Raw genomic sequence first — 11,139 nt, 5'->3', positions numbered from 1 at the left:
TGCATCTTGCCCCCCAGGATACTGAGGAGAATGGTGAGAGAAGCAACAAAATCCCCAAGGATCACAGTGAAAGAATTGCAGGCCTTGGTGGCATCTTGGGGTCACCAGGTTTCAAAAAGCACCATCAGACGCCACCTCCATAACCACAGCCTCATTGGAAGGGTTGCCAGAAGAAAGCCTTTTCTGACCACAAGACACAGAAGAAAGCACTTGGAGTTTGCCAAATGCCATTTACATTATGACTGGAACAAGGTTTTGGTCAGATACAGCATCAGTATGTTCAGCGTAGGAACAGAGATGCATACAAGGAGAAGCACCTCATACCCACAGTGAAATATGGTTGTGGGTCAGTCATGCTTTGGGGCTGTTTTAATGCCAGAGGTCCACGGGCACTGGTTAGGATTGATGGCATAATGAATTCCAGCAAGTATCAGGCAATTTTGGCTGAAAATCTGGTTCCCTCTGCCAGAAGTCTGTGAGGTAGGTGGACTTTCCAACAAGACAATGACCCAAAACACACCTCAAGATCCACACAGAAATGGTTCTGTGACAACAAAATCAACGTTCTGCAATGGCCATCTCAGTCACCAGACCTCAATCCAATCGAAAACCAGTGGGCTGAGTTGAAGAGGTCAGTTGATAAGCACAAACCCAAGAACGTGAAGGATCTTGAAAGGATATGCAAAGAGGAATGGTCCAAAATCCCTCCAAATATGTTCCTTAATCTTGTAAAAAATTACAGAAAGAGACTCCATGCTGTTATCCTTGCCAGAGGTGGTTGCACTAAGTACTAGGTGAAGGGTGGCAACAATTCTGAAACCTTGATTTTGTTGAAATTTATTTTTCATTAAATGATTGTTATGATTTTGGTTGTTTCCATTGAAACATTAATAAAGTACAGTATTTGGCACATGTTGGTGTATTACCTTTCTCTGTAATTATATTATTATTATTTTTTTAAGCCTTGTTTGTGCATTGCTGGTGAGGGGTGCCAATAATTCTTGAGCCCACTGTACATTGAGGATCTAGCACAACAAGCAGAGGAAGCAGCAGGAAAAAACAATCTGAAGAAACTCAACTACAAAAAAGCTCACAGGCACGTTCAAACAAACACAAGTGCACATTAAAAACTCACAGGATACACAACCACCTCACAACCAAGGAAGACCAACTTAAGAGGTGGACAGAACACTTTAGTGCACTGCTCAACAGGCAGCCTCCTCAACTGACAGCAGAAATCCCACCAGCCGCAAATCTGTTGCAGATAAACTGCAACCCCCCCACCAAGACAGAAATAAAGAAGGCCATTAAGGCCTTGAGAAGAGGCAAGGCAGAGGGACCGGACGAGATACCAGCCGAAGCCCTCAAGGCAGACATTGAAACCTCCACCAACATGCTTCACCATCTCATGCGAATCATCTTGGAGGAAGAAAATGTCCCATCCAACTGGAAAGATGGCTACATTGTGAAGATTCCTAAGAAAGGGGACCTTAGGGAGTGCAAAAACTACCGAGGAATAATGCTGCTTTCAATACCAGGGAAGGTGCTCAACCGCATTCTACTGGAGAGGCTCCAGAAGGGGGATGGTGAGGGAAAACCAGGCTGACTTCAGGATTATCATCGAACAATCCATCGAATGGAACTCTCTATGTCAATTTAATAGATTTTGAAAAGGCCTTTGACAGTGTGGATCAGGAGATGCTGTGGAAATTGATGGCGCACTATGGTATCCCACCAAAGTTCATCAGCATCATAAAGAGCACCTACCAAGGAATGCAATGTCAAGTCCTCAATGAAGGATGCATATCAGAGGTCTTTGAGGTCCTGGCTGGGGTACTGCAGGGATGCTTGTTCTCTCCCTTTCTCTTCCTCCTCTGCATAGACTGGACTATGAAACACATGACCAGCAATAGCCGAACCAGCATACAGTGGAGCCTGACAGAGCAGTTAGAAGATCTGGATTTTGCTGATGATTTGGCACTACTAGCAAACACCCATCAACAGATGCAGGAAAAATCACAACAATTAGAGATAACTGCTGCTGTGCTTGGGCTCAATATCAACTCATCAAAAACCAAAGTCATGTGAATCAACAGCAAGAACAACACACCAATAACTATGGACCAATATCAGCTAGAGGATGTAGTCAGTTCCACATACCTTGGGAGTATAATTACTGTGGAGGGAGGAACGGAAGATGACATCAAAGCTAGAATCGGAAAAGCAAGGACAACATTTAAATCTGGAAAACAAAAAACTTATCACTCAAGACCAAACTACAAATCTAAAACTCAAATGTCCACTCTACTCTATGGAGCTGAAACCTGGAAGATAACTACTAACATACTCAACAAACTACAGACATTCATTAACCCTGCCTACGACGTCTCCTGGGAATATACTGGCCCAACACCATCTCAAACGCCAACCTATGGGAACTCACCAAACAAGAAACAATAGAAATTCAAATCAGGAGGAGGAAATGGAATTGGATAGGTCATACACTCAGAAGACCCACACGGCAGGAGGAAGAGAGGAAGACCTAGAACCACCTGAAGAAGAACCACAGAACAGGAGCTGAAGGAGGAAGGGCTGGCATGGCAACAACCTGCAGATACTGCAGCCCACAAGACGTGGAGTTGAGTAGCACTGGCTTAGAGTGCATTACCAGTGGTTCTAGTTCTTTATGAGAAGATTATTGTACTATGATTCTCACAAGCAGAGGACAATATGCAGCACTGACATACCTAGGCAGCTGTTATTAATCCATTCTTTAGCCAGTGAAATTCAAGGATGGTTTATAAAGCAGCTCTCAGAAATTCAGGCAGGGGGAAGTCAAGTTTCTTTATTCATTTCGCAAAATATGCCACCATTTACTTCGGCATGCAATTCATTTTAAAAGGTCAAAAACTTTTGTTTTTATCAAGGTAAGGAAATATAATTCCATAATTTAGTCCATTAATATAAAAAGCACTTCGTACATCCGTTTGTCAGAATGATGTGAACTGTGTTTGTGATATATACATTTTTAATCAATCTTCTTTAAATGACCTCTGATTTAAAGTTTTTTGGGGTTTTTTTTACATTATTTATCCATTTCCCTTTGGATACATTTTTTTTTCCAACACATGATAAATCTGTTAATGATATTTTTGTATATTATAGCAATATATATATAATACAAATAAAGGCATAATTTAACAGTCTGGCAAATTACTGATTAAAAAGGGAGTATTCATATTTAGCAATGTTTAAATGTAAACATTTACTTAAGTCAAATATACACTTTAAAAGCAGATGATTCTTTTAAATAAAACAATACTTAACCAAAGCAATCTTAGAGCTAAAAGGATGACAAAAAAATGTCATAAGACTTTCCAATTTCATGAAACAAAAGTGCTTATTTTTTAAAGGCAAAAAAAAGATTGTATAAAAAGAAAAGATTCTTAAGAATGAAAGAAAAAGTTGAGACTTTCTGTTGTCATCTGTAAACATCTGTGACAGTGGTAGTCATGCATTAAAAACCTGAACTTCAATCAGACACATTTCATAGTCAGGTTAAAAAAAAAAAAAATACGAGGGATAATTGTATTCGCCAAAGTGAACATTGACAGCGAATGTATGAGGCGAACGTAGAAGCAGCTTTGATTAGTTCTCTTTTGGAGCATCAGCAGTCATTTTTTTGGTTATTCAAAATAAACCCGCTATGCTATTTACAAAGCATAGCGCATAAGAAAATGGATTCGAGCTCGATGTTTGTGAAAACAAAGGGATTCAAAGAATCATAAAAAGCAAGAAACATTGATTTTTGATCAATGCAACAACGACAATGACGACAACAAAAAGAGCAGCTAAGCCTGGAAAGAAGTGCATTTTCAAAAGTTTTTGATTGGGTAGTCCTTCAAGTAGCCCAACTGCATCATCAGAAGAGCTGAATACAATTTCGACGACTCACTCCGATTCACTCCAATTCAGGGATGGATCTCCTCGTGGCATAGACCTTCTCCAGCTGAGTCCGTTTTAAATACTCATACTGTACAACTGATACACCCATATCACAGCAGAGGATGCATTCTAAGATCTGCAGGTATATAATAAACTACGCTTTATCTGTGTTTATAAACAGATATATAAATATATAAACATATATGTATACATACAGGCATAAGCATACACATGCATGTACGTGTACACACAGGGTGATGTACGCGTGTGCAGTGTTTCTGTAAACGTCAGAGATGGTCGGTGAAATCGATGCTAGTGATGATAGTGGCGTCTTGTTGCTTCACTACAATCCACAGGAGAAAAAAGCAAGAGCACAGAGACACCCAGACGTACTGCCAACCTTCCTCCTCGTCGAGGAAGGTTCTGGAAAAATGACCGCTTTCTCCAGTCCACGAAAGCCCCGTTGTTACACGGTCCTGGCGCAACAACTCGACAGTTATGGTCGCCCTTGCTCGTATTTCCGCGGTTTCCGCGGTCACTGTGCTTGCTTATGGACGCCTTCGGCCCTAATCCACGCCGTCAAAGCCCTGCGCGTTCTCGATGGCGATGTGAAGCTTCTCCCTCAGCTCCTCGAACGACTCGTATGGCGGCAGGTCCAGGCGGTTGAAGCTTCGGGAGAAGAAGAGTGAGAAGCAAAGCAGAAACAAAGTGAGAATACACTGTACTGTTATCCTAATCCAGTGATCCTGACTCCAGGTCCTGGAGTTTCATTGTTACACAGCACTTAATTGATCTTAACAGTTAACTTACCTCATCTGGTTTCTTGGGCCTGAATTGGTTGCTGATTTTAAGATTTAAGATACCTTAACCAACCTGTTTGTCACGTTTCATGCTTGTCACGTCATGTTTCATGTTTAGTTATTGTCTTAGTTATTTTATTGTCATTATTACGTTAGTCTAGTCTCGCCACGTTTTTATGTTATATTTCCTGTTACGTTTCATTTTCATGTCATGTTACGTTTCATTTTAGTTGTTACGATTTAATTGTTAGTCTTGTCATGTCACGTTATATAGTTTATTGTCATAGTTTTGCAAACTTGTTTTGCGACTTGCATGTCACGATTTATGTTTGTATCATGTTATGTTGTTCTGTTCATTGATTAGCATACACTTTTTCGTGTCTTTCTGCAAACCTTGCATTCATGCTTTTTCTCTCTCTCCCTTTCGGTCACTCACGCTTCCCTAATTGTTTCAATTTCCCTTGTCTTCTTACTAATCTACTAACTTTAGATCAGGATTGGATAATACTAACATTCTAACCATGTGTTCATGTTACCTTACGTTTCTTGTGCATGTAATTTACTAATTTACTAAGGCTAGGTCAGGAGATAGGTTTATTACTAACGATTACTAATTATCTCGTTAACAATCCTCCACACCTGATTTCCATTCTCATGCTGCTCTCAAGCTAATTGTCTGTACCTGTCTACACCTGCATATAAGCTCAGTTCCATGTCATGTCTTTGTGAAATTGTTGCCTCCTGTTCGTCAAGCTATTGTCTACCCGTTAAGAGCCAAGCTTGTTTATTGACCATCGTTATTGACTTTTTGACCATTGCCTGCCTGTACCACAAACTTTGCCTGCTGTCCTTGTGCTTTTACCCCACGGAGCAGACTTCGGTCTTGACTCTTGCGCCGTCATCGACCCCGAGACTGCCTGCCGTCCGTCTGCACTACTGCCCCGCTGACGGCTTTCCTGGTTACTGGACTTTTTGCGTGGTTTACCGATTTCGAGACTGCCTTCTCCCTCGGAACTGTACTTTGGTTTCATGTACTGTAATGTGCTGTACTCTACTGTCATGTCATGTCATGTGCTGTACTCTACTGTAATGTCATGTCATGTGCTGTACTCTACTGTCATGTCATGTCATGTGCTGTACTCTACTGTCATGTCATGTCATGTGCTGTACTCTACTGTCATGTCATGTACAAGGCCGTGATTGGAGGCTTACCACGTGTGGGCTCTGGGAAGTTTATCTGGTGTGCCCCATTGCTCTATGGTGAACAGCTGTGGACCGTTAGAACCTGTTTTTTGTACGTAAAAAAGATACACACACACACACACACACACACACACACAAAATGAATTCACATCTAAATGGGGTAGATTCCAGCCAGCAACAGAGAAAGACAGACTATAACAGTCAGTTGTAATTTTCACACTTGTGTTTGAGTGTGACAAACACAGAGAGAAAGAGGAGGATTAAACGATTAAACGGGACGATGGCGTACCATACAGCTCTGCGAACCCGTTCATGGGCACGCGGGACGTCCCCGTCACAAACTGCAGCAGGCGGATACGCTTTTCAGCGTCCATCAGCAGCACCGTCTGCCACAGGATGAGAGAAGAACACTATTTCAGTCCACACATGGGGCTACATTTGCTCAGGAGATGAGAGTGGTCATCTGGCAGTTCGATCCCCCGCCCTGGGTGTGTTAAAGTTTCCCTGAGAAAGAAACCTAACCCCCGAATTGCTCCCAAAGAGCGGATTGGTGCCTCGCATGGCAGCCTTTCGCCATTGGTGTGTGTGTGAATGTCAGGTGCTAACTGTAAAATGCTTTGGATAGAAATGCTACTGTTTCTAAACGCATTTACCATTTACTGATAAATGTCTGCACTGCCCTGCTCTGTCATGTAACCGCATCCACTCTGCCACTGCTCACTAATGTCATGTCATGCTATGTCATGTTACGCTATGCTATATTATGTTATAATTTAGCTCCTCAGACGCAGGAGTACAGAGCCACAGAACACTCTCCCTGCTACTCTGCCTCTATCCTTCCTCCTGATTGGACGGCGAGTGGGCTACCTTCCAGAACCACTGGATGACGGGCTGGTTGGCGCAGTAGCCGTTCTTGTACTTGGTGTTCTCCCTCCAGTCGTTGACGTCCACGTCCCCCAGGCCACACATGAGCAGCTGGAGGGACAGGGAGAGGTTTACCTCAGAGACAGGCCCACAGGGCTCACACCAACACTCTTTACACGGGGAACAATCCTTACCTCCAGCTCATTCTCATCAAAAATCTTGATCAGATCCTGAGGTATCAGCTCATAGAAGCCCTGGAAAAAGACACAGACAGGAAAAATACATGCATCATCGGTTACAGCACATTATTCAGCGGAAAAACCTTAAAAGGGCCACAGTAGGTGTAACAGTAAGGTTTGTAATGGACTTGTGCATACGAAATGGATATTCAGAAGCCAAACAAAATATATTTTAATAAAGAGGGTAAAACTTTTGTTTTCATCAAATTTGGACAATTATTTGGGTTATTCTTTACCTCCTTAAAAGAAGTCATCTGCTTGAGTATCCTGTTCACAAACCTCCATTGCATGACGAGGCTGAAAAACAACAAAACAGACAATTTAAAGAAAATTGATAACAAAAATAAATAAAAAAATAAAATAAAATAAAATAACTGGACAATACCCAAAACCACATTACTGTTTCCAAAGTTTGGATGACTTTATTCAGGAGTTCTATGCTTAGGTAAATTAAAAAATACCAAGACACTCCCCTCCAACTCTACCCATCACTAGGTCAGATCCAAGCAGCGCTCCAGTTTGCACCGAGCTTTTTCAGTTCTTAATCCCTCGACCGACCTCATCCCTCTCCCAGCCTCCCTCTGTCTCCAATACAATTTACTTGTGGGTGGAACGTTTTTGGAGAAGTTGAGGAGGGTGGTGGGGTGGGTGAGGTGGTCTAGATCACACCCATACAACCCCAACATTGTTTTCTATACAGAACTTATATCATCTTTAAATGTGTATTATTATAGTTATTTAAATTACTTTGAATAGATATTTGGGGGATGTGTAGTGGATACATCCCTCTGTGATAATTCATGGTTATTCCCAGTCACTTTAAAGACATTTATGTGTGCTTCTTTTCCCTTCCACCAGGGGGCCCCACTACTCACTGGATGTACTCCTTCTTGTTGTCATCGTTCACCACAATGTCAGGTCCTCCTGGCTTCAGCTCGTGCTGGTGAGTCTGTGGCAGGGAAGAGACACAAAGGGGTCAGATATAAAATGAGTTACCGTACACAGGAGAGCGGCTCTTCTAAGTGCCTCTGAAGCATCTGGTTTTAGATAGAGCCACCTGTCCAAAGAGCTCCTCATCGATGGTGAACCTCAGGTCCAGGTCTGTGGGGTCATTCTCCAGGATCCACTTCAGGGAGTTGAAGTACTCGCTGTCCTGAAATCACAAACACAGAAGCAGCATGGTCTCACTTCATTTGTTTTATTTTTTTTTTTTCATTTTCTCCCAATTTGGGAGCCAATTGTACCCAATCTATTTTAATTGCCCATGTTAGCTGAGGATACACCACTATGCTGCTGTCCCCTGGCGGCCCAGGAGATCTACAGCTGCATCTGTAGCTATCTAGAGAAGGACACAACTTGTACAAGCCGCGTGGCCCTGCGCCCGTGACTCTGATGCGATCGGGGTGCTGTTGTGTGCAGTGATCCCACGGACCCTGCCGAGTGCCTCCCCCCTCCCCCCGCCCTCGCAGCGGTGGGCCAATTATGCCGCTCCACGTGTGCCGAGCACCCTCGGCTTTGGCAGGACCAGGAAGTGAACCCTGAGTGTGCAACTGCATCGAGGTCTGATGCTTTAGCCCTGGGCCACTGTGGCACGTCACACTTAATTAATACTGAACAAAAGCCTTGCTTTGCCTGTGCAGGAATACACAAACATTTCAGACAAATGTAAATATAGTCAGTTCAGTATTTGGACAGTGACACAAATCTTTTTGGCTCTGTAATCCAGCAAAATCCAGATTTGAAAACTGAGGTGAAATATGAGGTGAACTGTCAGCTTTAATATACATCTACATTTGATTGTATCCCTTTTCAGACAGTATCACTGTCTATAACTATCACTATATAAACTTGACAGCAAAACAACAACCGTGATGGATATGGATAAGAATAATGATGAGGATTAATAGTGATAACAGTACAACAGGAAGAAAACAGCTGTTGATATTAATAATGGTGAATTAATGATATCCAGTGACGATCAGAACATAAATAATGATTAAAATCATGAGCCCACAACTCTACCAGTAATGACAGCAAGTCTGATTATCATCCTGTTGATAAGAATGACCGTAACAATGACAGTTAGAATGCTTATAAAATGGTGACGGTCAAAGTTGGTGACGCTAACGGCTAATGCTAACTGACCACAGACTCCATGTCCTGCAAAGTGATAGGCTTCTGCAGCATCATCTTGTAGAACGGGCGGATGAAGAAGGCTGTGGAGAGGGAGAGAGAGAGAGAGAGAGAGAGAGAGAGAGATGGGCAGAGATGGAGGTGAGGCACATTGGCTACCACCGTTAGCTCCCTACTGTAATAAACAATTTCCTGCGTGCTAGCTAGTTTGATAGCCTTCACTATACCTACCTTGCTGGTTTGTCAGTGTATCCACCTAGCTCCGTAACCATAGCCTTCTACCGCAAATTCACAACTGTTGTGCTATCGCTACCTTTCTAGCTGGTGGCTATTAAGTCAGCTAACTAACGTTAAGGTAAGGACGTGAATGTGCATACAAACACAAATTTTGTAGCGCACACAAACATGTGATAGCGTTGTATCCAATAAGGGGTCAGTATTCGCAGAAATCTCCACCGCATCGGCACCGCCCTGAAACCAGGGCCCTACTCACCGTCCAGCAGCTTGCCATGGTACACGGCCATGCCCGCCACTCGACCGATGAACTTGAAGTAGGAGAGGTGGTCCTCATTGCACAGTCCCGAGTTGGGGTTGATCTGGAGAGTGTAGTTATCCCTGTGAGACAGGCCAGACACACCGGCGGGTTTAGTAGAGGAAACGGAGCACAAGAGGGGCTTCCCCCCTTCATCTTAAAACCCATATTTGACTAAAGACAAAAAAATAGTATGCTGAGAAAAATGACTAACAAGGACCCCAGAGGTCATTCAGTTTGCTGTAGAAAAAAATCTTGTATGAGGGCATGTACATAAACATACCAAGAATAATAAAAAAAAACATTTCTGTTTATCATTCTTTAAATGATAGTTAAATTACACTTTCTGCATAAATTGCTTAATTGGTAAGGCCATTAATGGGTAAAGGTCCACACCAAGAACGATAACTATAAATATGTTGTTTTAAAAAATTGTTATAACCAAAGTGGATGGCAAAGTCCACACTGACAAATGGCAGATGACATAGCCGAGAAGCTATTCACCACTATCGTTCATCAGTGTGAATGTTCACATTGTTATCGTTCTAGTTATGGTCATAGTTATAGTTCTCAGTGTGGCCTTAACAAGCAGGCTTCCGGAACTCGATTTCCTCAGATCCCACCAGAGTGACTGCAGAGGGACTCACGTGGCAGAGTACTCGAACAGCCCATAATAAGGGTTGAACATCTCCTTGGAGATGAGGAAGAACCACTCCCGGGCCACCCCGCCGTAGTCCAGCCCCTTCTCGCCCTCGAACTCGATCCACAGCCGCGCCTTGAGGAAGTCCGCCCGCTTGACGGACAGGATGCGCCTGTACGAGTCCTCCAGGACTGCCGTGCGCCTCAGCTTCATCTCGAAGCGGTTCGGTATGTCGGCCTGGCGTGGGTAGGGTGGGGGGGATACAGGCAGAGCTTAAATAAAGCATGCTGAACCATTTATCTAAATCACAACAGTGGTACAATTTCTGTTCTTCTGGCTCTGTGTGATAGCACATTGGATTTAAAATGAAACTATGCATATGAGGCTAAAGAAATTGTCACCTTTACTTTGAGGGTATTTACGTTCATTACAAGATCTGTGAAAAGGAATTACATCCCTTGTCTTAGTGCAGATATGAGAAAGCTTTGAGGTAAAATAAATGTTTTTTGTATTTTTACATAGCAGCTGCATATTTACTGAAGCATAATCAGGTTAAGTACTTTGACTCAAGGACACAACTGCATGGTCATAACTTGGCAATCGAACCTTTAACCTAATCTAGATTACAAGCCCAGTTCCTTACCTATTATAGCAGTTCCCAAACTTATCCAGCGTGTGGACCAGCAATTAATTATTTATTAATTCATTATCCTAACCCGCTTATCCTGAACAGGGTTGCAGGGGGGCTGGAGCCTATCCCAGCATACATTGGGCGAAAGGCAG

General features: G+C 42.8%; 1 protein-coding gene across 4 annotated transcripts in view; it reads right to left on the bottom strand.

The window, feature by feature from the left end:
- Positions 1–2,825: 2,825 nt before the first annotated feature.
- The window catches only part of LOC133130209 (E3 ubiquitin-protein ligase NEDD4-like), a 57,030-nt gene continuing 48,716 nt past the window's right edge, over positions 2,826–11,139 (bottom strand). For all 4 annotated transcript variants that reach the window (XM_061244602.1, XM_061244599.1, XM_061244601.1 and 1 more), the window contains 11 exons: positions 10,364–10,593; positions 9,678–9,799; positions 9,197–9,267; positions 8,109–8,204; positions 7,927–8,000; positions 7,288–7,348; positions 7,007–7,066; positions 6,816–6,923; positions 6,238–6,334; positions 5,958–6,030; positions 2,826–4,614 (listed from right to left, as the gene is read on the bottom strand). In XM_061244602.1, coding sequence (XP_061100586.1) covers positions 4,512–4,614; positions 5,958–6,030; positions 6,238–6,334; positions 6,816–6,923; positions 7,007–7,066; positions 7,288–7,348; positions 7,927–8,000; positions 8,109–8,204; positions 9,197–9,267; positions 9,678–9,799; positions 10,364–10,593 — 1,095 coding nt within the window. In that variant the 3' untranslated portion in view covers positions 2,826–4,511. The remainder of the gene's footprint in view (positions 4,615–5,957; positions 6,031–6,237; positions 6,335–6,815; positions 6,924–7,006; positions 7,067–7,287; positions 7,349–7,926; positions 8,001–8,108; positions 8,205–9,196; positions 9,268–9,677; positions 9,800–10,363; positions 10,594–11,139) is intronic.

This window comes from Conger conger, chromosome 6 (genome assembly GCF_963514075.1).
Source record: "Conger conger chromosome 6, fConCon1.1, whole genome shotgun sequence".
In the NCBI taxonomy this organism is placed as follows: Eukaryota; Metazoa; Chordata; class Actinopteri; order Anguilliformes; family Congridae; genus Conger; species Conger conger.
Note: the sequence above shows the minus strand (reverse complement) of the source record. Positions and strands in the feature narration are given on the sequence as shown.